At 36.4% G+C, this 24684-nt stretch overlaps 2 protein-coding genes and 1 long non-coding RNA gene across 4 annotated transcripts; 1 reads left to right on the forward strand and 2 right to left on the reverse strand.

Moving 5' to 3' along the window:
* Positions 1–1270: 1270 nt before the first annotated feature.
* LOC147850542 (uncharacterized) lies at positions 1271–9716 on the reverse strand. The gene is made up of 3 exons (XM_087336591.1): positions 9442–9716; positions 2882–3213; positions 1271–2664 (listed from the first exon to the last, which is right to left on the reverse strand). Exons 1-3 carry the CDS (start codon positions 9471–9473, stop codon positions 1694–1696), a joined length of 1335 nt encoding a protein of 444 aa, XP_087192717.1. The 5' UTR covers positions 9474–9716; the 3' UTR covers positions 1271–1693.
* A 4975-nt stretch (positions 9717–14691) lies between these two features.
* LOC147850543 (uncharacterized) lies at positions 14692–21419 on the forward strand. Of its 2 annotated transcripts, XM_087336627.1 has the most exons (6): positions 14705–15011; positions 16706–16784; positions 17816–17905; positions 19689–19782; positions 20692–20739; positions 21142–21419. In XM_087336627.1, exons 1-6 carry the CDS (start codon positions 14749–14751, stop codon positions 21222–21224), a joined length of 657 nt encoding a protein of 218 aa, XP_087192753.1. In that variant the 5' UTR covers positions 14705–14748; the 3' UTR covers positions 21225–21419. The 2 variants fall into 2 exon arrangements, with proteins under 2 accessions (XP_087192754.1, XP_087192753.1); XM_087336628.1 differs by lacking the exon at positions 19689–19782 and having other exon boundaries at positions 14692–15011.
* LOC147850544 (uncharacterized) lies at positions 15007–16400 on the reverse strand. Its single transcript, XR_015531691.1, has 2 exons — positions 15351–16400; positions 15007–15182 (listed from the first exon to the last, which is right to left on the reverse strand). It is a non-coding gene; the product is annotated as an uncharacterized LOC147850544 (long non-coding RNA).
* Positions 21420–24684: the final 3265 nt, after the last annotated feature.

Genomic DNA, 24684 nt, shown 5'->3' on the forward strand with positions numbered 1-24684 from the left:
TATTCACGTACCATGCATTATCAAATCCAAACTGACATTCTTGAGAATATATGATAACCAAAAGGTTGCCATGGTGGTTATGAGAATGGAAGTCTTATGGAAGGATGCATTGTAGAAGCTACAAACTTTGGCTCATGGTAATAACTTGGCGAAAAAACTACTTCAAAGAAGCATGTTACGATGAGCATATTTGGTACAGGACAGAAACATCTAATTAAGGAACTCGAAATGTGCAATGATTGCCTAAGTTCATGAATGTTTGTAATGCAAAATGTATATTGCAACTGCTCCCTGACAGCAGTAAGCAACAACTTTTGAAATAGTACACTAATGAAATGTGATTTAGAACATGAAAGCCAATTTCCTTATGATCATGACTCAATATCAATGTTGCCTTAATTTGCAAAATACAGGATACTTTCCTTGTGGGACAAGAATTTAAAACACTATTTTTGCTTAAAGAAGACAACATATGCAGGGATTTTTCTACCAGAACTTTTGAACAAACTATTCCAAATTGCTCCAAAAACAGAACATTTCACATTTATGAACATAGCATACAAACCATGACAGAAAATTAACATGAGTTTCAAATGCAGAATTTGATTCACTCCAAGTGAAATTTTAAATGAAACATTTCACATTGCTGAACTTAACATACAAACCATGGTAGAATCTTAACACGAGTTTCAACTGCAGAATTTGATATAATAGGGCCATGAACAATCCAATGACAAGAATTCATGGCCTACTTGATAGGTACAGGAAATAACCCTCTCCTCAGCAGTGATCTACCAAATAGGAATAAAAACGAGGCACTGGAAAATAATGAGGCAGTTATAATTCCTCTTATTATAATAGTGCAGAACAGGTGTTTGGGGGAAAAGAAATGAAAATGCATATTACCTGGTAATGGATGAACCTTTTGAATGAGGGTCCGTATCATTAAAAGTATTGCAACACTTTTTAAATCGACATCTAATGCTATGAGGCAACTATCATCATTCTATTGAATAGATCATGTCACTAATAGAAAAAGAGTTGACCATTTTCATACAAACCTTATCGATTGTGATACATCAGCATTGAGCACATAAGTTATAGCTTCTAGACTAAGAAGTGCGAGAGACAAATTAGGCCGTTTAATATCTAATTATTCTGAAAATGCCTTTGAACCTTAAGACTAGTGAACTTTCCGTTTGGATCCTGAACTATATGCCTCCTAATATCACTTGGAAAGCTTGGTCATCACAACACTTTAACAAGAGAATAATTTGTATGAATCAACTTGAATACTATGCAATTCAGAAGATGCCTTCAAACGTGAAGTTTCAATTTGGTTTCTGAACTCCATAATTCTTCCTATATAACCCACGGAAGCTCAGTGCACTATAATACTTCTTAGTATAGCATCAAGTTGAAAAAAAATGTTGTTCCCCTACTAAGATCCCGTGAAATAAGAAAATGCAAAGAAAGTCGGCGGCCAATTCTCATGCTACAGACCAAAGTATTATGGTCCACACTTAATGTATTATTCCTCCGTTTTTTTCATTATCTCCCATATGTATGGCTCAAATCTCTAATCTCTCCAACCAAATGAAAAATTGAATTAATATTAAGGATTGTAGAGAGGAATACCTTTTGCAAAGGTAGCCAAACAATGCTATCTAATGGCACTGAATATAACATTGGATTAGTTCTTGTGGGATCTACCCATGGCTTTCGAAACTTCATCCTGAGAAGAAGGGAAAAGTTCCACATATCTACTTCCAAGCATCATCTTGTCTCTACACATTGCTTCTTTAGACTGGCTAGGTCCATCAAATTCAGCATATGCCTCACCAGTTGCTCGACCATCTGAATGTATAACAAAGTGGATATTGTCGTTCTTAAGGTCAAAATCTTTGAAGAATTCCTTCACATCTTTCTTGGAGGCTGAAAATGGGAGTCCCCGAAGCTTAAGAATGCCAGTGTGTTCCATATGCTCCTTATCAACAGAAGATTTGAAAGTTGGATATGAAGGAGGTGCGGCACTCGATCTTGGTTTTTCAACTTCATTGAATTCGGTTGCAACTGCTAGATAATACTCATGCTTCTTGCTTCGAAAAACCTCAACATACCGTTGGCCCATATTTTGCTTGTTTCTCCGTAAGGCAAACTCCACTTGAATTGGCATACCAAATACACAGTATGCCTCTCCAGAGAACCGGCCATGTTTGTGAGTAAGAAGCACATCGACCACATCAAGACCTCTGAAGAAATCACACACATCATTCTCTGTGCAGTTGAAAGGGAGACCACGTAATCTAACAACAGGAAAACCTCTTGACAACGAATATGGTGTGAACACAGGACCCCCGTGAACAAAAGGAGGATGAGGCAACATTGGCGGTGATCCGAGTACATGTGGACTTAGCCTCTCCATAGAAAATCGAGCAGGAGATGATGAAGCAGTACCAAAATGACCTTGATGAGGAGGATGAGAATAGTGAGATTTTTTTCCTGACGAAGATTGAAGTGGAGAGCGTCCTCTGAATGGACTTAAGCTTGTCGATAATGATGCAGAAGCACCCCCTGCAGGATAAGATTGCATCATAAGAGCTGATGATGAAGGTGACGCACTGTCTGGATGAATAGGGTTTCGTGCGACATTAGGGTTTACTCCTGCATTGCTCATATGGTTAGGTTTAGTAACATTACTAGGATTGTTTAAATTGCTACGATTCTGTGATGCATTTACACTGCTTAGATGATTAGGGTTGAAGTCATAAGGGCTGGGGTTATGGTTAGTGTTAGCATTACTATAAGGGGTTAGGGATTAGTGAACATGCAGTAGCTATCAATGGAGAGCGAGAGAGATTCTGATAAGATGAGTAGATACCTGATGCTAAAGCTTGGCTTTGTTGTTGTGGAGAAGGCACTGATGCAGCGAAGTATGAACTGAGCGAAGCTGCGATGCTCGATTGAATAGCTGCTGTTGCGGATCCAGAAGATGAAGAAGAGAAGTATGGATTATGGTTAAGATTCTCTTGTTGATTCAGGTTATGGCCATGGCTTTGGCTCTGATTGTTATAATAAGATGAATACATGTTAGAGGTAACAGCTGACGCTGAAACAGAAGCATCATGGTGGAGCCGTTGTCGTTTAGCATCGTACTCAAAGTCATGTGCAGCAGAAGTTTCTCCTTGAGATGCCATGTCTCCTGGATCATTTCTGCAAGAATAAATGTTTGATCATGGATCTTTAGGAAACCTAGATAATTTTTCTCAGCATGTAATCAGAATCAATGATTCTAGTTGAGACTGGACATTGGTGATGATTAGGAATCCGCAACAGTTCAGTTTCAGCTTAACCGGTTTCGCATTGTCCAAGCCAAACTGGTTTAGAAGAGTTCAACCCTGAATTGGGCCAAACTGACCGAATCCTAAACGGGTTAAGACTTAACCAATTTGGGCTAAACTGGTTTAGGCCTAGCCAGTTACTAATTTATTTCTGGTTTAATATTATTTTGCTTTTTGAAATGTTACCTTTATTTACCTCGCTCTTTTTCTCTGTCCCTCAGTTTTTGGGACAGTCACTAGTGTAGGGATGCGGCACCCTCCCTCTCTCTCTCTATTTTTCGTAAATAATGGCTTTCATTACAAAAGAAAAACACCACCATGACTAACTTACAACAAAGTATAGAACTCTTCTAGGGATCTAAATACTACTAGGAACTCAATCCTTCCCTACACACCAATTCAAATGTCGGATATGATGATATGCGACCTTGCAAAGTTGGCCCTCTTGATGGTTGAGATTTTATGACTTCTCTAACACGGTCAATTGCCACAAAAGAAATCTTTTGAGCTTTACGACATACTCCAACTTGCGATTTAAAAATGTGCATCTTCCAATTAAACCACCTCAAGAACTCAAAACTAATTTGGAAGTGAGGCATCACTCCACAATTCTCCATATGTGCAAAAAACCCAACTAAACGAAAATAATTTTACTCCAACCAGGACCATCCACGCTAAATTGATATAGCTCCAGACCATTCTAGCCATTGAGCACGAAAGAAATAGATGCCTACTATGTTCCAATACCATCAAATAAAAGAAACACATTCCTCTAGCAATGTTTCTTTTGTTTAATGCATCCCCCAATAGTAGAGCTCCAACCATAACTCTCCAAATGGATATCTTAGCCCGTACCATCAATCGAAAACACCAACCTGCCTTGATCACATGAAACCATCAAGTAGTGGGCTTATGAAAATCCCATATCTTTATAATCCTTTCTTCCATCCACTTACGTTTGTCAATCAACTTGTGATAAACATCATTTGTTGATATCATAGTCAATCTCCTATTTCCAAGAAAAGTCCAATCAAGCTCTTGTGATCCCACATCTAAATCAGGAATTGGCTCATATGCTAATAATAATCCTTATAACTGATCCTAGATAAAGGTATATCCTCTTCGAATACGAAATGTTGATGTTGTTGTTCGTAAGGCCACTAATCTTCTTTGGAAAGAGTTTGAAAATGTCCAAAAACATTTTCTTACAAAGTTTCTACAAGTTAAGAAACAAACGCCATACATGCTCCTTGAGACAGAATCACTTCCCATTGAGATCATGGCCATGGAAAGGGTTGTTGAATACATGCTTAAGGTTCAAAAACTTCCCTCACATTGACTTCCTCCTAGAATCACATGGGAAGCAAGCAAAAAGATCTAAAAGACGTGTAAAAGCAAAATTTTGTGTTACAGTTGGATGCAAGCTATGAAAAAGTGGTTTGGCAGATGGGATGCAATACATTTGCTTCATGATACATCGCTAGAATCCTCTATAAATGAGCCCTTTTTGCAACGCCAATGTATCATGACATGGGAAAAATGTGGAGGCTCACGCTTCACACATTATACTACACATGTTGCACCTAACTACAAAACCATATTTTTCATAGAACGGGGAAACCGTACACATCAATACGTGTTAGAGCCCATTTCGTTGGCTTCTATTCGAACCATTGCTTCCATGCAACTTAGCTCACATGCATTGTGATGTGAGACGGGGCGTTGGGGCACAAGTGATGAGAGTGGTCGACTATGTACACTTTGCCCTAAACAAGTTCAAGAGTCTGAGTATCACACTCTGATACGATGCTCTCCCTTTAATCATATTCCACCATGCTTTCCACACATCTTCAACCAAACCCAATCCTTGCACAAATTTCTCTCACAAGCTCAATGTGCACTCTCAATTGCAACATTCATTGGTAAAGTTCTTGAGCATCGAGAGTCGCTACTCACTTTCACATGTATCACGTGAAATGTAATATTTTTATTCTCATAGGTCATATTTGACCTCTGAAGACAATAATATAGTCTATCTATCTATCTATCTATCTCTCAATTTTTGGGACAATGTAGGGATGTGGCACCTTTCTTTCTCTCTCTTTCTCTTTCTCAACGATTACCTTTCTTTCTCTCACTACCATTGAAAATATATAAATGACTTAACCGGCTCAAGCCAAACCGAAGCGAGCTGAAACCAGAAAAGAAACCTCATGCCTGAACTAAATTTGAGAATCTGGGTATCACAATTAGATACAATGCTCTACCTTAGATCACATTCAACTATGCTTTCCACACATCCTCAACCATACCAAATCCTTGCACGAATTTCTCTTACACTCACTGTGTGCACTCTCAATAGCGACATTCCTTAGTAAAGTTCTTGAACATGAAAAGTGGTTCCTCACTCACATGTATTATATGAAGACTATTTGAAGAAAATCTCAGCCTACAATTACGTTGCATCACACAGCAAAGTAAAGATTCTTCGAAGAAGTTATCATGTCTCTCTATTGCCAATATTGGGTCTAAGTGGAGAACATATATTTCTAATGTGATAATAAAATCTCTCTCAATGGCTCATCACTTCCCCCGCACAAGGGAGTCTTACTCATTGTGCTATGTTGCCTCTACCTCTATAGTTGTCTCTGGATCATCTGAAATGTCTGCCTAATCTCTGCATCCTCTACATTTTCTTCAATGTATGGTTCCTCTTCAATTTCTATAATATCAAAATCCATGTCTTCATTTGTTGTCCATTCAAAATCCACGGTGTCCTTATAGTTAAGACAAAGGGTACATGGTATGGTCGGAGGAATGCCGAGGCCAGAGGGAATAGTGTAAAAATAAGAATGTAGAGATTAGGCTAAAGCCTAAGAGGACATAGAGATTAGTCAAACATTCTAGAAAACGCAGAGGATCAGACATCACAGAAAATGTTAGAAGAAAAGAACGGGATGAAAGCACCCCGAGTAGCGCCAAGCCACCCAAAATGCAGGTTCCATTCAATGTCAAAGAGGGGAAACATGATCTATTACACCATTTGATTACGCAAGAGATCAATCTTATTACAGATGATATAGAAAGAGCATTAAGAGAGGAAACGAGAAAACATATAGACAAACAGAAAACATGGTTGTATGCCTTGCCTCTCTTATGATTGAGTTATTAGAAGAGATAAAATAAGACATCACAAACCTTGTCAAGAAATCAAAGTTAGAGCTCAAGTATGACATGACGCAATACCTTAAGGATGAAATATATTCAAATAAGGTTCAATTAGTAGCTATCAAAGTTGATTTAGAAAAAGGACAAGAAGCAATGGAAAAATGCATCTCCATTGTTAAAGCTGATGTAAGGCAATGCAAACCTGCATAGAGATGACAAAAAATGTCAAAGCTCAAGTTGAGCATGCTCAAAAAGAAATTAAAGCAAATGTTCCTTGGATAGAGGTAATGACAAGCAAAAAGGAACATGAGTGGATAAGATGGAAATGATGAACGCTACATTATAAGAACGCTATTAGGTACTCCCATTCACATCCTTCTTTCTACTAATGACATAATCTAGGTTTCTAAATCTCATGCAAGTGTACAACGTCATCTCAACGTTCTAGATGGTTTTTGCCGCAAAAAAGGGCTCACAATAAACCTAGGAAAGACTAAGGGATGAGATTCTACCTAGGAAAGACTAAGCTCATATGATTGCGGTACAAATGGACAAAGATCAGCCATGATATGTATGATCAACTCTATGCACTTTATGAACTCTAAATTCAGGTCACAACCTTATACATGTAAGGATAAAGTTACCACAATTTGCAGGAGCCTAACCAATGCATGCCACTAATTGTTCATAGAAGATGAGATGGTAAGATGCAGCTACTTACACTGATAAGTTAAGAATTGCTCATGTGTCATGCATTCCAAAATGCGTCATAAAAAACTACAAAATGTACAATGGCTATAAGTATAAAGAGAAGACATGTAAAAGGGCCATCTCATAATGTATGGTTCAATGATGAGTATAAGACAGCCAAATGCAAGCTTATCTACAAAACGCACAATGGCTGTTAGCATAAAGGGAAGACATGTAAAAGGGCCATCTCATAATGTATGGTTCAATAATGAATATAAGACAGCCAAATGCATGGACAAATGTAGCAAGCAAATACAATATCCTCAAAAGGAGGGAACAAAGATAATACTAAGTTGATCAGTAAGATACATTCTGCTTTAAAAATACACAATGGATCATAGAGAGCTATCAAGGGACAGCAGATGAAAATGAAGGAACATTTCTCCATGGCTCAAATCTTGACATATGTGGAACAATTTTGCATGATAGATGAAAGACCCACCAACATGTTACCTTTTACTGCACATGGAAGCTTTTGAGTACAACGAGGTAATGAAAAGCATGAAAAAACTTCATAATGCCAAGGTTGGTTATACATTTTATCCATGCTTAAAAAAGCTAAAAATGAAATCAAGAGTGGATACTTGAATTACTAAATCAGACAATAGCAGAAGGTTTTCCTGGAGATTGACAAGGTAATTAGATAAAGGCACTAAACAAATGAGGGAACCAGCTCACTCAACTATCGCACAATTATGGATCTTGTATAGTCAAACTTCTAGGTGATATCTGCACATCAACTTGGTGAATGGGCTGAAAAACAAAGTACTATGGATCATTTTGGTTGTATGTGGGTTGTAATGAAGGAGAGCTGGATCAAAGGACGAACATTGAATTGTTGTTTTGTAGAACTCTAGAAGGATTTGGAAATAATCTCTAAAACAAAATTATAGAAGGACTCAGTTATACCAGCAAGTAAGATACAAGTTGAAGACAAATGAAAGTTTTTCTAGAGAGTTTATGACCACCATGGGAGGGAGACAAGGATTTTTAGGCTATGGATTGACCAACTAGAAGAATTCGTTCCAGAAGCTTTTGAAGAGCATGAGCACAAACCCATTCTCCATATTGCTTCTAGACACTGGAAAAAGGCAAATAGATCTGAAAGACCTTCAAATAATTTAAATATACATACTGAAAATAAAGATAGTACCAGGAAATCGCTCCCCGAGGCCACATGGGAAATAGGATGCTATCATCAAAGCGAATTTTTTTCATCCAGAAAGTGTTTGCAAGATGGCATGTAGAAGAAATTTCGATGTGAACGTAGATGAAAAGAAAGGGACAGGAGAACGTGACCCATGTTACAAAGCGAGACATTGAAGCCTTGAGACCATTTGAACACACAAGGCAGATTCATTGCCAGGTATATGACATGCTAGCTTGGCATATGAATGTGCACTAGTGTAGGTGTTCATAAGTGGCAAGGTTCAGGAAAATTAGCGAAGAATGTGAGTGTAAGGCTAGAGAAAGACAAGCCTCATTTGCACACTATGTGAACTACCTATGTAAGAGAGACCTTAAACATTGGTTGGACAGATTAATCTTCTTGCAGCGACTACTTTGTAATATGTCATGGGCACATGTTTCACTTAGGCACAATTGAAGCCCTCCACACAGAATGAAGAACAGACGCACATAGATGTAAGTTTGAGTATTATTGCAGCTTTATTAATTTTTAATATTGGAAAATTACACACAATTACATCTGCACATCCATTCCCAAGAGAATGAGACATGCCATAACACTGATGCACACATACATTATAAAAACTAGAAACTGGGAGTATGCTAATTATTGAGCAGAAAAAGAAGATAAGTGGCCTACGTTGCCTTAACATACCAGAAACAAAATACATCTCACTTTGGAATGGCTCACATTTGAGGACATTAGGCTAAAAGGTTGTACAAGATTTCAAGAGTCCCTAAGAAAATTGGTGGTCTATTTCATTGTAGGAGCTAAATTTTTAATCTTGATGTCTTCATCGAAATTTCTTTTTCTGTTATACCATTTTATAATCCCACACCTAAGTGGTACATGATTGAATGATACCGTGAGCCAGGATGGGCCCCGTGTACAGTACAAGCTATATCTCTCTCAATGATCTTTCTTTCTTACTTCCTTACTTTCTCAAATCGCAAGAATTACTATGACAGAAGAAGAAGAAGAAGAAACATTTACCTGTCTGCTGTTCCGCCTCCTCTTGAGAACATCGTTCTTTCTTCTCTTCTTCTTCTCTTCTTCGTCTTCTTCTTTTCTTTTCTTTCTGCTTCCTGTCTGTCTGTCTGTCTGTCTGTCTGTATCTTCTTCGTCTCACTTTCCTCCTTCTTCCTGTCTGCGATGTCTCCTTCTTCTCCCTTCTACTTTCTTTCTGTCTGTGTACTCTTCATCTTCTTCTTTCTTCTGTAAGATTTTGTTCATTTCTTGGTTTTCTCTCTCTCTGTCTCTCTCTCACTTGGGAAATGTCTTAAATTTAGTGTGTAAAAGTCTTCTTTTCTGTTGTTAACTTGTTATGTGTACACATATGTGTATGTATATGTGTATGTGTATGTGTATGTGTATGCAAATGCAAATGCAAATGCAAATGCCATATGCATAAGCATATGTGTATGCAAATGCCATATGTGTATGTGTATGTGTATGTGTATGCAAATGCAGATGCATAAGCGTATGTGTATGTGTATGTGTATGTGTATGTGTATGTGTATGTGTATGTGTATGCAAATGCAAATGCAAATGCAAATGCAAATGCAAATGCCATATGCGTATGTGTATGTGTATGTGTATGTGTATGTGTATGTGTATGTGTATGTGTATGTGTATGTGTATGTGTATGTCTATGTGTATGTGTATGTGTATGTGTATGTCTATGTCTATGTGTATGTGTATGTGTATGTGTATGTGTATGTGTATGTGTATGCAAATGCAGATGCATAAGCGTATGTGTATGTGTATGTGTATGTGTATGTGTATGTGTATGTGTATGTGTATGCAAATGCAAATGCAAATGCCATATGCGTATGTGTATGTGTATGTGTATGTGTATGTGTATGCAAATGCGTATGCATAAGCATATGTGTATGCAAATGCCATATGTGTATGTGTATGCAAATGCAAATGCAAATGCATAAGCGTATGTGTATGTGTATGTGTAAGATGTGTTTCTATAATTAGATGTCGCCCCTCATCTGCCCCCGTCTCGCCCTCAATTGCCTTCCTTCTATCTATATTCACAAAACTAAACGTTGTTGTGATGTGGCATGTGCAAAGGAGGAAAATCGCAAGAGAGCGAGTTTATGAAGCAACCTATATGGTAATTTGGTTGAAGCTAACAACATAAGATGGTTCAAATGGTACGAGTTCTCCACCTGAATGATAAGGTCAAGGGTTTGAACCTAGCTAAAAGCAATAAAGGAAAATGTGAGTTATAGTGCTAAAATGATGGCAATGAGATGGATATGCAAACAAGCATTTTGGTAGGACCAACACTCACTAAGACAAGGGTAGGTGAATGCTAAAGAGAAGGTAATCGAGCATGTTAAAAGAGGGACCGTTATTTTTATTGGACCATGAGCTCAAAATGTTATAAAATGGGCAAGAGGGATCATTGTCACGGTCGCAATTTTTGCAATTCCAGTGTCCATGCTTTGGTAACATTTCGATCATACTTTAAGGTTTCTAAAACATCATTTTGAGAGGAATATGAGGGTTCGAGCAAAAAGATTGGACAAAGACATATTCAAGGGCGCGTGGAACCTATGAAAACAAAAAGTGACGAAGTCATTGTTCGAAGGGGGCCATACTAAAAGTCAATGAATTTATCTTCATCCATATTCAGACCCAACTACTCTTGAGACTATATTTTTTTGCTTTTCATACCCTATGTAAAGGAAGTTTTGATTCGCTGAATATTTGGATATTGACCTTGGATTTTTTTGTTTCGTGTATATGCAAGACATTACAACTTCTTTATTATTTTGATTATAATGGACTTTTATTTTGTAAACTGTGTTTACGGTGATATTGTGTGAACAAGAATCGTAATAGTTTTTTTCAGCTCAAATTTCTAATCACGAGGTGAGAAACAATGTTTTTATTTGCTTAAAACTTGTGGAATACACATTTGTATTAAGAGCTTATGGTGATTTACTCATAATCAACAATTTTATTCCATGAAGGTAGCTACAAATTTTGTTGACTTCCTAATCATGTATCATGTGGGTGCACAACAATATAATGTATATGACCTGTCTTGATGCTCTTATATGCCATCTCATATGGGAAATCCTACTTTTGACAATCAAATGCAAAGTCCTTTTAGGCCTTGATAGCCTATAGTTGATGGTAGGTAATGTTTTTCAAGCACATATAGAGTCTAGTTTTGTCAATTCCATTTGTGCTAATGTATGTGTGTATGTTTTTGTTGAAGACACATTAGACATATTCTTTTAGAACATGCTTTTTACTCATCAACAAAGTCTTATTTGGATTGCAATTACTTAAAATGTCATGATGGGCTAATTTCTATAGATGATCTTCTATACTCATGAATGGTGCTTCTAAACGCCAAGTCTCATTGTATTGTCATGACAATCCCAATGGGTGGACACTTTGGAGTCCACAAGACTTTATAAATGATTACCTAAAATTATTGGTGGCATCAATTTCATAGCTTTGTTGAAGACATGTGCATAGTTGTGATGGATGTTGTTAATCAAACGTTCCTTAAAATTTACCATATGGGTTGCTTCAACCATTACTAGTTCACAATGGTTCATGGAAATTCATCTCGTTGGATTTCATTACAAAACTCCCATCCTTAAAGGGTTTCTATGTCACTTTTAATGTGGTGTATCATTTTACTAACATGATACGTTTCTTTCGATCAGGAAGACTATCATATAGTCAAGAGAAAACTAATCTCGCTATGCAAAAAGTATTCGGGCATCATGGCCTTGTTAATGATATTATTAATGATGGTGGGCCACAATTCATATCCAAAAATTGTTTGCAGTAAACTCTCTCAGAGTCATCATCCTTGAAGTGACGGTCAAATTGATCGTGCAAAGTAAACATTAGAACCAAATCTTTGTTGTTTCATCAATTGCCAATAGGACGGTTGGTCTAACTTCTCATATGTTCTGGAGTTCAAATGCAATAATTCAAATCATCATCATCTCAAATTGTCACTTGAGGAATCGAATTACAACATCTTGGTTCATTTGTGAACTCCGATCAAATAAATGACATTGCATTTTGTATTGATCTTCATCCACATTTTATCTCCACCTAGTGTTTTATATCTTGTTGTTTGAACCATACACTTCTGGCTCAATTCCGCCCTCAATTCTAGTACTAATTTGTTGATTGCCCAAAATTCGAAGTTATGGCTATTTTAGATTCCAATATTGTACATGACAATTTATGTTGCCCCATGGATTGGCTAGGTTATTATACCAATATTGTACATGACAATTTATGTTGCCCCATGGATTGGCTAGGTTATTATACCAATATTGTACATGACAATTTATGTTGCCCCATGGATTGGCTAGGTTATTATACCAATATTGAACAAACTTGGGATCTTGGAAAATATTGCAAATGCCCTAAAACTTGTGGCTAAATTTGTGTTGATATCATATTAAACAGAGTTGCAAACTATGTATCAAGCGAAAAATCTCATTACTTCCCTAGAGCTTATAGCTAAAATTCATTGTTGATATCTTACTAAGCTGATTTACAAATTGTGCATTATGACTTGTGGAACTTGTTGTCAACAATGGGTGATGGTGTCTTGAAAGTTTATTTAAAAAATAGTACAATTGGTGCACTATAACACATTGAACTCGTCGTCAACAAAGGGTGATGGTGTCATGATTGGAATATCCCTTGTTTTCTCAAAATTGCCTAGAAATATAAACTAAATTTGGTAATTTCCCAATGATCTAGGTAATATTTTTATTCTCAATTCATCCCATCTTCCAAAAGGGGTATTAAGGTTTGTGATAATATATAAGATTGATTCAATTCTTTCTTTCTTTGAACATTGGAATTTAATATTCTATTTCTTAAGATGGAGGTTTATCCTTGGTAAACGTCCACAATGTTATGCCAAAGAACAAATAGCATTTGCTTAACACCAAATCGATTATAGAACCTTTATGAGGATGATCACACATTTCATATACAATGAACGTGAAACATTTTCAGCGTTATACCTACACCAATGAATGAAGATCAGATCCTTGTTAATGTTAAGCATATAATAAGAACAAGTTTTAAAATATTATTAACGTTAAACACACGTTGAAAGTGAGTATTCAAATGCATGATGTGCTCAAGGTAAAATGTCTGCTAGGAATGATATTAAAATCTCATCAGTGTTAACATGCAAAAGATGAGACTAAGCACAAAAAGCAGTTTCATAAATCTAACACAGGAAAACTGAGGAACAAAGAGAGAAAGAAAGGGTGTTTGTTGTCCACTCGACCTGCACCCCCAAGTGAAGGGATTGAAATGGACCCGTGCCCTAAACAACGTTCCCATATCACTACGCATGGGCTTCCGACTCATACTTGTCAGCAACACACGCTTACCACAAAGAGTCTGCTCACCATAAGATCATTGTTCTAAACATAGTCACCCCTTTTTCTTAAGAGGTTAGCTAGGCCTCACACACAGGACGAGAACATAAATAAGCTTACCAAACATACATATTGAATCACGTAGTCGCATATCTAATACACAATGGAGGCACAAACCTCGCTTCTTCTTCTTCTTCTTTTCCCCGAAAAATATCCTTTCATTAGTTATAAACAACTTGTTACAAGACTGTTGACCTACCGTCAAGCTTCCATTGGTATGTTGCACTCTTCCATACATAACACATAAGATTGACCTCGATATAATATGACAAAAAGAACAAACATGATTTAACGATGTATACATTGAAAGGATCATTAAAATGAAGGGATGGATGGATGTATGAGTGAATTTAAGGAAGAAATGGATGGATGAATGGATGGATGGGTGAATTTAAGGAAGAAATGGATGGAGGAATGAAGGAATGGATGGATCAATGGATAATGATGGAATGGATGGATGAATGAATGAAGGAATGGATGGATAATGATGGAATGGATGGATCAATGGATGGATAAATGAAGGAATGGATGGATGAATGAAGGAATGGATGGATAAATGAAGGAATGGATGGATGGATTGATGAATCTCAGAGAATAGCCTGAAATGAATTTGAATTAGGGGCCTCTTCTTCTCTTAATTTGCTTCAGAATCGAAGTGTGAAATAATAATTATTAATAATATAAACAGGAAAATGAAAGACACAGACAGTTCATTCTCGGTGTTAAAAATAATAATTTGTTTTCAGTGTTATCATCATCCAACGAATTCAAATTCTCTCCCCCATAAAACAAAAAAAAGAAAAGAAAACGATTCTGCATATCAATTGCTTAAGATCGAGCGATGGCGATGGCGATCGAAGCTGTGGCTACGGCTGTTGTTTCATCTTCTTCTTCTTCTTCATCATCATCATCGTCTTCATCGTCTTCTTCTTGCTCCTCCTCCTCAAGTTTTGGCTTTCCTGCAAAGATTGCAGATTCCGCGCATCTCTCCTCCACACGCAGTAAGACTGTCAGTAGCAGTAGCAACTGTACATCTCCAAAGTTGCTAACCTTGGCCATCGTCAACCAGAATGGGAGAGTGCTGCTGGGCCGTAAGAAGCGAGGGTAAAGCATTCTGTATCTCTCGCTTATCTAGAGCTCGCTTTTCATTGTCTTACCGCTGCCTGAAAGGAAATGATGATTGTGAAGGTTGGAAACTCTTCAAGAAACGAGTCTAAGTCTTTCTCACTCTTTTTTTGTTAACTGTTACTGTTGTTCTCATGTTGCTTCTGCTGTCTGAAAGGAATTGATGATTGTAATGGTTGGAAACTCCTCAAGAAATGAGTGTGAATCTTTCTTACGCTTTCAGTTAACTAGGACTGTTTTCCTCACTGTGTTTTCTCTGCCTGAAAGGAGTGATTATGTTGGAAACATCGTTATAATTACTACTTTCTGTTAACTTACCGTGTCATTGGCATTGGAAAGTTTGCCAAGATTTGAGACCTTTCTCGCTTGAAGCTTTTCTCACTTCTCCTTTTGAAGATCGGAAACTTTGTTGATTCACGAGGTTCTCTTGCAGCAAGATTCTCGGCTTTGAAAACAGGATGCCCAAAATGATTGGCTACTATCCTATAGAATGTACATTTTGAATTGAGATCTGCAGACCTGTACTTACGGTCATTCATGCCTAAGAATAGAAAGCATGTATTTATTTGCTGTTAATGACAAATCATTAACCATATCAGAGCCTTGTTAAATACAAGGAATATAACGTTTTCATTGGAGCGCAAACCTCAATATGTCATGAACCAAATTAAAGGCTTGCAAAGCTTAGTTTCTTGTGTAAAGAGATATGCTAATATGTTGTGAAATACCAAGTTAGTGGATAAAAAAGCATAGCACAAACATGATAACAGAAGTAGATCAAGGGGGCCTGCATAAAAATTTCCTTTTGTTGGCCTTTTAATGCGGTCATGCAAAGCAAAGAAGAATGATAAATGACCTCAGTGATGGAGGAAAAAAGTTGGATGAAGCAGAGAGTGGCGAAGGGAATTGTTGAGAAGATTGTATATGGATTCTATTGCCTACATACTGGATATTCTATCCATATACATTGATGAGGGCCAGTTTAACACTGTTTTGTTCATATATTTGCTCAGTTCCATTTACAATCAATAAAGTTTGAACCTGAAAAATATCTTCATTAAATGCTACAGTTCAGAACAACTGTTTTAGAGTGTATCTATGCATGCGCCAACATTGGCAATGATGGTTCGTAAGATTGATAGAGGTGACTTTTTTCCACTCTGCATTATTGCTCTGTATAAAAAACATATAGGAGAGCATATATATTGTTGTCTTTGAGTGTTTCTAAACTACAAACAGATATAGTGATCCACTGGTTATTTTGTTGTAGTCAAATTTTGTGTTTTTTCATTTCACATCAAGAATCTCCACAAGTAATATAATCTATCATAAAATATATATTTTTTACAAAGCTCCAATTCATTACGTTTGCAACAGCATATTTTGCCAAGTTATTGGAGGGAATGTATGGCTCCTTATTACTCTACATATACATAATGCTGATTGATTGCAAACAATGCTATTAAGCAGAATATGGGTTGAAAACTGATTTCCGAGCAGTATTTTTTTCCTGTAGATAAAAACGTCACAAATCTTACAATGATATTAGTCTAAGGATCATGCGAAATCATACCATTTATGGTATTAGCATGCTAGTTTACTCAGAAAGTCCTTTAGAGAGGAGTCTGAACTCTAGAGAGTGGTTTTGAAGGACTCATTGATTTCTTCTGCAGATTTGGAGAAGGGTATTACAATGGATTTGGTGGCAAAGTTGAGAGTGGGGAGACAATTGAAGGAGCAACTATAAGAGAGGTCTGCGCTTATCCATTAATTTTCAACATCTCAGGATTCTATTCTGATCTTAAGTATTTGTCTATAGGTTTATGGAAAAGGTCAGGAGATAAAATGAAAAATTAGAAGATAGTTAAAACTCACTATCCGGAAAAACCTCATAACCAAAGACTGAATCCCCACTCGATAATTGAACAAGTGAGAGTTGTATTTTTGTAAAGATAGTTTCACCAATGTAAAAGAGTATAACAAGAATCATTCACAAACACACATCTACATAATTGCAGATAAATAAGAAGTTACTTTATAGACAAGTTACTATACTTCCTTTTGGATGTATAGCTTCTAATTCCTGCTAAATAGTGTAATCTGTAGTGAGAACTTGGCTTTTGCTTTGCTATAGAAGAGTGATTTTTTCATTACAGTCTAGGAGGTTGAGTTGCATATACAGTCAAAGCATATCCTTTCATTAGCTCTATTGTTTGCCTTCTGTTTGAAAATTAACAGACATAAAAGGCAAGATATGGGAAAAGACAACAATTTCAGTGCAAATACAATGAAGATATCCGATAAATGTAAATGGTCACTGTTGCATCCATTTGCTCAATGTTCAAACGTTGTGAATGGAACTAATGATGAGCAATATATTATGAGGCGAAGGGAAAGAATGGATCAAGGGTGCTTAATAACACTGTACCCCTGAGTGAAGAACATGAGACAAACATAAAATACCATGTGTGTCCCATACCACCAAATATTATCCTATGTTATACCTGGGTAGTTTGAATAGCAGATCCCAAGAAGAGAGCTTAACCTCAACAATACAGTCTCGAGATGCCGCAGTGAAGGGGGTAGCTAGTCCCCTTTCCATAGCTCAACCCCTTAGGATCTGAGACCACCACGTCTTGTAGGTCCTTGATGGGTTTGTCCCCAGTCCTAGGATAACTGGTTTCCCAGTTATCCTACCCTTAAAACCATTAGAATTGGTCCTTAAGGTTATGCATATAACAATAAATGCATGAGAAAGTAGTTTGATGTTTTGATTCTTTCAGCTTCAAGAAGAATCTGGAATTGTAGCAGAGAAGTTATTTAAACAAGGAGTGTTGATGTTCCACTTTGATGATAAGCCACAACCATGGGAGGTATGTTATGTAAATTGAATGGCGATTTGATAAATGTCCTTGTTGTCATACAAAGCTTGTAAACACTGTTCTTCTGTTGTTTGGTTGATATTGTCTAAGGTGGAAATTGTCACAGTTTTGAATATATTTGTGGAATTAAAATAGGTGAAATTGAAATTTGTTTGTTTATATTGGAAAGTAGAAGATTCTTCATTAGAGGATGAAAGTTTAAGGTTCTCTCTAGCCTTCAGATCACTCAAATTTACAAGAAATCTACCTGCCTTATCTTAGTTTCCTCATGAATTCTTCAAAGGTAGGGTTAACTCTATTCACTATGTTTCAACTGCCTTCTTCATCTTGCACCTTCCCAATGTTTGTGTAACAATAAACAAAATTTGAACTGTTTGTGCAAGATATCATGACCTAACATGTCAGTTGTACAGTAAGTGAGTTTTCTCAGGGTATTAAAAGGTATTGCATGTAGTGAGTATAAAGTCTTGGCAAGGAAGGGGTTTGTGTGACAATAGTTTTTGCAAGATTGACCCAACATGTGAATTGTACAGTAAGTGAGCTTCCTAATGCTATCAAAAAGTATTGCATCTAGTGAATATAAAGTCTCGCATTTTACATTGTGTTGTCTTGTCTCTAGGATATGTGAGAGATTACCATTAGTGTATGACTTGCTTGCAAGTTCTTGTCGATGTGTCTGTCTATTTGGAGTGGACATGACAATTGACTCTTTTTTTATTTTAGTGATGATGTAATTCCTAGGTTTTACCAGGACGTTTTGTCAAAAATCTACCCCTTGTGGTTAATACATGAGACTGAAAAGAGTTATACCCATATATTTTTCTAAAAGACATTGAAAACAATTTGTTGAGTGCAGCGTTTTGTTGTTTGATACATTCATAACTCATCTTCTATATGAAAGTTATTATATGTACTATGACCATATCGAGATAGGGTTGGTAGGGAATAGGTAAGAGTTAAGAGGATGCATAGAACTTTCCTTTGAGACCTAGGCCTACATAGAAAAGCTGTGAAAAGCATTAACCTTAGCACATCTTCTATATGAAAGTTATTATATGTACTATGACCATATCGAGATAGAGTTGGTAGGGAATAGGTAAGAGTTAAGAGGATGCATAGAACTTTCCTTTGAGACCTAGGTCTACATAGAAAAGCTGTGAAAAGCATTAACCTTAGTGCTTCCAAACCATTCTCACAATGATTCATGGATAAAAATAACCAGCCTTGGCATAACTGTTGAAGATTTTATAAAAAGATGGTTTATTTCATTAGAATATCTTATTAATGTTTTAACTTGCAGTAGTGCCTGAAAATTTACTATTTTCTTTAGAATCTGTCTTTCTCTCTATGCTCAGCATTTTAGGCTGTCGCGATGGCCCCATCACCAGCATCATCAAAGTGTTAGTATTACTTGACCTCGAGGAGTGACTAGCTTAATATATATACTTTGCATTTCCAGTTCTTTTCTATGAATGAGGTATCAGAGAAAGTCGTGTTGAATTTCTTTTGGTCTCATCGATTCTGGTGCCCTCAAGAGACATTAAATATAATCTGGTGCCTTCATCGATTCTTCATCCCTTGCATCCTCCAAAATACCCAGCCACTCTTATGGAAACTGTTATATATGTTGGGTAAAAGTGATTTATGTGTACCTATCAATAAAGATGATAAAAATGACATATGATTATGTATTTATGAGCATCTTCACTACACTTATGTGATGCTAAGCAAAAATTTCATAGAAAGTATTAATCTAGTTTGAAATTACATGCAGGTCCATGTATTCAACGTTCTTGCTTACAGTGGTGAACCTTGTGAAACAGAGGAGATGTCGCCCCAATGGTTTTCTCATGATGAAATTCCCTTTGGTATGCTAGTATTTCTGATCATTTCATGTTTTGATACAAAAATACTGCCCACATGATATGTATTAATATTGGAAAATAAATAGGGTCAGTGGCCCGAAGAAGTGGCCCGAAGAAGTGAGAACCACCATTACAGTTTTTTGTTTGTATTCGTTTTATTTTATTTTACTTTAATACTACTTTTCGTCTGTCTTTTCTCTTTCTTGAAAGGGTTCTATTTTTTTTCTATGTTTATGCTCAAAAACTTCTAGTGATCTTATAAGGGGATGCATTTATTGGTGGTTCAAATGGCTGTATGGCTCTGCTCCTCGTGATGCATACTGCAGAGACTAGGCCATTTATCAACTAATGGTATTATATTTTTGTATGTGGATTTCCTGCTGAATTTTCATTGTTCATGTTTGTCGTTTATCTCCTTTCTTGTTTCTCATGAGAGATTTGGCAGCAGGATGGAGTCTGGGTTTTGAGTTTTAGCATTTTAGAATCTCTCTCTGAATCATGATCCTCATGCGAGTCATCATAAAGTTTTATGAATTTCTGAGAAATGTAACAGTTTGTCTTAATTGAAAGCGATGAAATACACTTGGGTTATTTATTTTCCGAAATGCACATGTCCCCAAGTTTTCGCGAATTCCTCAAATGCAGCTGGTCAATCCTCAAAAGGGAGAAATAAGGATGAATTGAGTATACAATTGGCCAAATAGCACATTTAATTAAGGAAAAGGAGATGAATTGAATAGCACGTCTAAATTTGCAAGAGTGGCAGTTGACCAGGGGCATCCTGAGAAATAACAAAAATCTCAGGCATTCCAAAGATTCTCCCTTGTATTCCTATTTTCAGATTGTACAGCTATTAATTTACTAGCTTTCTTCACCATCTTTCTGAGTGCTGGTTCTCTGCTATATTTGCAGAGGAAATGTGGAAGGATGATGAGATATGGTACCCTCATTTTCTTGCAGGTAAAATTCAGATTAAAAAAACATTAAAATATAGAGAATTATGTTGTATGATTATGAAACTTCAGTCAATCTAGCCAAAAACTCTGAAATACCCGAGTCTTTATATGTTTCCCCAAGATGTTCCTGTATTTTCATTATTCCCTGAAACACCCATTGCTCAACCTCAGAAAGAGAGAAGGGGATGAATTGGCATATAGTTGAGAAAGAGGGCATTTGGGAAAATAATGGAAATGTAGGGCATTTGGACAAATGCTGGATCCATTAGGATGGGAACATGTAAGGAGGGGAGGGCATTTGGAGGCATTCGAGAAATAAAGAAAACTTATTTCAGTAATTTCTATCCTTCAAAGTAAGGAAAATTGTAGATTAATGATGCTAATCAACATTTTTAATTCTTGCCAGGCCAATTATTTAAGGGAGAATTTTATTTTCATGATACCCATACACTGGTGTCCTATAACTTCAATGTAGTTCGGATGCTGTGAAACACTTGTGAGACCTCTGTGTGAGAATTTACTAGATCAGCTGTGAAATATCTATGAAGTCTTGAACAGTTTGCATCCACTCTAATTTGATATGTAAGTCGGGACAATTCTTGTTAATAGTCTAACTTTGTAGTCATGCATTTGATGGTCCCTTCCCTTGCTTTCTAATACATCCATAAAACTTTTGTTCCCTCTTGCCATCGAGTTATGATATGCTTATTTGACACAGTTAAAGCATCTCATTTGGTTATGGAACACTTCAGAAATAAGATCTTTAAAACTGGGAATATGTTGTTATGTGAGGAGCTTGGAAAGAAATCCCCAAATTCTAAGCTAAATGTGGATTGCAAAAAACTTCAAAGAAAACTAATTTCTTATCCTTAATTGAAATTGTATCCCCATCACAACAACTAATTTCTTATCCTTAATTGAAATTGTATCCCCATCACAACAATAGCCATTCTTTAGTTCAATATATAAAGCCCCTTGGAATAAAGTGTGCAATATTACTTTGAATTTCCATGTAAGCCAGCATTACAAGTGGACTTTTCATATGGTTCCATCGCTTCAATAGAAACTCCATCATAATTTAGTAGTGTAATGGGTTTTGCTTTTGTGCACTTTGTGAAACAAAATGCATGCTATACTTTTGAGGATGAACATGACATGTGATCTCTACAAGACAAGCTTATTTAAGTAAGTTGCATCTCTCTTAGAAGTGGGAAACACCATGAGATGTCCTACTTTTAGACTCTTAATATAAGGATGAAGATAATATTATAGTAGATATGATTTGATCTACTCTTTTTCGTTCACTTTTATGAAAAAATATGCTTGATTAGACATGAACTATACTTTTACTTTGATGCACTTCTTGAAAACTTATAGCTATACAATGCTTTGCATAAAAGAATCAAACTCTTAAACATGGTCATGAACTCAAAGAGGGTGAAGTCTTCCTTTGTTATGTCGTCCAATTAAATAAAATAACATACATTCAAAGAAGAGGTTGCCAACTAGAGTGTAATATAGTTTCATCTCCATTTGCAGTTTGAGATGAAGTTTTCCTTTAGAGGAAAGAACCTTGGTAAGTTTTAGAAATTTGAGATAATAGTAAGGGAATTAGTGGCTTGAACTTATTATGCATTGGTAATGGCAATATATAGAGGAATGTTGACAAAGAGATGGTTGTCATGAAATGTTCGTGCAAGTAGGGAACTACGATTTCGTTTTCTCCCCTTGTCCTTGCAAGTTGGTCAAGATTGGAGTGCACGCAACAAATTAATAACCCTGATTGTTCTCAAACAAGATATTTGTTAGATAAGTTGGACCATTAAGTCCAACATTGCAAGGACATCTTTACGTCACCTCTTTGTGGGGTTAAAAGATAAAGACACATTTTAATGAAATTATTTATTACAATCTTCTTTTATACAATGTTGTTGTCTTTTTGAACCCTTGGGTTGTGGATAACATTCATAAAAACGCATTTTTTAGGAGAAAAGTGTTAGTTAATAGTTGGTGTGATGATCTTAAAGTCAAAATATTGTTTTACACAAGGAGTGTAACATTTGACGACATTGCTCAAGTGGTGTTGTCACTGTTATGCACGTCTAAAGTCAATCAATGTCATAATCTAGTAGGCAATAACATCATTAATTTTATCAACAAAAGCAAAGCAATAACTTTCAAAAAAACATGGAAATAAAGCTCTACAACTTTTGTTGGTTGATTTCACATTGGATTAGACTATCTAGATCTTGAAAAATGCACATATTCGATCATCGATATAGAATTTTCATTTAAATAATCTATTTAATTAATATGAATCTGAACTACCTCTTATATGTAATTAAACAACTGCCCTTTCGGTGACAAACTGTCACTTGTCAATATCCATGAGTGATTTGAGGGTTTACTCAAAGAAGTTGGTGACATCATACTCATAACCCCAAACTTGTTTTTCATGTAAAATTTGCTTTCTACTCTGAAAATATATTCATGTAGGGGTAAAAGTTTAAAATGACAATTTTTTTTTTGATATGCTTTAGTTTTTCAAACAGCAAATTTCCATAATTTCTTTTGTTCACCTTGTAATGTTCCATTCATATGGAGAAAGCAAAGCTAAATTTTCTTCTTTAAAAGTCCAATCGAGTTAACTTCTCATTGTAACATCAAGTTACACATAAATCACTATAATAAGATAGAATTTATTATCATTGTTAAACTTGATTGTTGAGAAAAAGTGCTTTCATAATGTGAATGTGCGTCCATACCATGGGTTTGCGATAGGCCCATATACAAACAATAGATTCCAATGTACATATAAATATAATGGAGCCAACTTCATATGTCTACCCAAATGCATTCTCTTCCATCATATGATGTGTGTCCATACCATGGGTTTTGTTGTAGGCCCATATACAAACGGTAGATTGCAATGTTCTTGTTAACATTACTATGATAACACTCTATACATTTTAAAGTTGTGTTAAATTCTCATTGAAACATCAAGCAATGGCAGAATACTTCACAATAAGCACAACAATAAGATAGAATTTATTCTTGACGAGCAACTCAAAGGTAGAGAAAAAATACCCATATACAAAGGGTAGGTAGATTCGTGGTAATGATACTATGATAAAACTCTAGCCATTCCATACCAATTTTCGCCTACACATGTTGCCGACATGGTTCTATTGTAAGGTGATAATTACAAAAAGATTAGCACATTTGTGCATTGTGGATAGTACTCAAAACAAAGTGTGCATGTGATGTATGTGTTCTTGTTTTGCATGTTATGTGTATGTTTGTCTATAGGGGGGGGGGGGGGTTGTTTCCATTGCTTTGTGTATGGTGAATGCATGTATATGCATGTAAATAGGGTGTATGGTGAAATATCTGCGTATGCGTTCATGTATGTGTAAACAGAGAGTAGAGTGTGCGTATGGGTGGGGGATGTATGTGGCCTCGACATACATGTGTGTGCGAATACGCCACGAATACATGTGTGTATGTAGAATGTAATGCGAGCGTTTGTGAATACGCGAGTACATTCTACATGACTCGCGTATTCACAAACTCGCGCATTACATTCTTGTGTGAGAGAAAGAAAGGAAGGAAAGAAGGAAAGAAAGAAGGAAGCGTCTGGTTCTTTCAAAAACATAGGAAGGGATGGTCACGTGACATTGGGTTGGGGGGGGGGGGGGAGGTTGGGAGGAGGGATATAAGGCAAGGTCTTGGGGGGGTGGGGGGTCACGTGACATGGGGGAGAGAAGAACTTTCTATTTGTGGTAAAGAAGACTGGGTGTGACATACCCAAACATATGGGCTCTCGATTGGGAAAGGGAAATAAAAAAGAAAAGAAAAAATATCTCCCCAGGAGAAAAACAAAGGGGAGTGACACGTCCACAAACAACAAACATACTCTATTTGTCTCCTTCTCATATCTTCTTCTTCT

The sequence above is a fragment of the Azolla caroliniana genome, unplaced genomic scaffold (genome assembly GCF_043228905.1).
Source record: "Azolla caroliniana isolate FFs.n. ecotype wild unplaced genomic scaffold, voAzoCaro1.0.p SCAF_21, whole genome shotgun sequence".
NCBI lineage: Eukaryota > Viridiplantae > Streptophyta > Polypodiopsida > Salviniales > Salviniaceae > Azolla > Azolla caroliniana.

Excerpts from the sequence above, each read along its gene's own strand:
- LOC147850542 (XM_087336591.1), bottom strand. The coding sequence starts at position 9,473 with ATGTTCTCAAGAGGAGGCGGAACAGCAGACAG. Across the intron at positions 3,214-9,441 it reads GGAGGCGGAACAGCAGACAG|AAATGATCCAGGAGACATGG; the intron begins GTAAATGTTTCT and ends TTATTCTTGCAG. Across the intron at positions 2,665-2,881 it reads AAGCCAAGCTTTAGCATCAG|GAGTAAACCCTAATGTCGCA; the intron begins GTATCTACTCAT and ends TGAGCAATGCAG.
- LOC147850543 (XM_087336627.1), top strand. The coding sequence starts at position 14,749 with ATGGCGATGGCGATCGAAGCTGTGGCTACGGCTGTTGTTTCATCTTCT. Across the intron at positions 15,012-16,705 it reads CTGGGCCGTAAGAAGCGAGG|ATTTGGAGAAGGGTATTACA; the intron begins GTAAAGCATTCT and ends TTTCTTCTGCAG. Across the intron at positions 17,906-19,688 it reads ATAAGCCACAACCATGGGAG|GTCCATGTATTCAACGTTCT; the intron begins GTATGTTATGTA and ends AATTACATGCAG.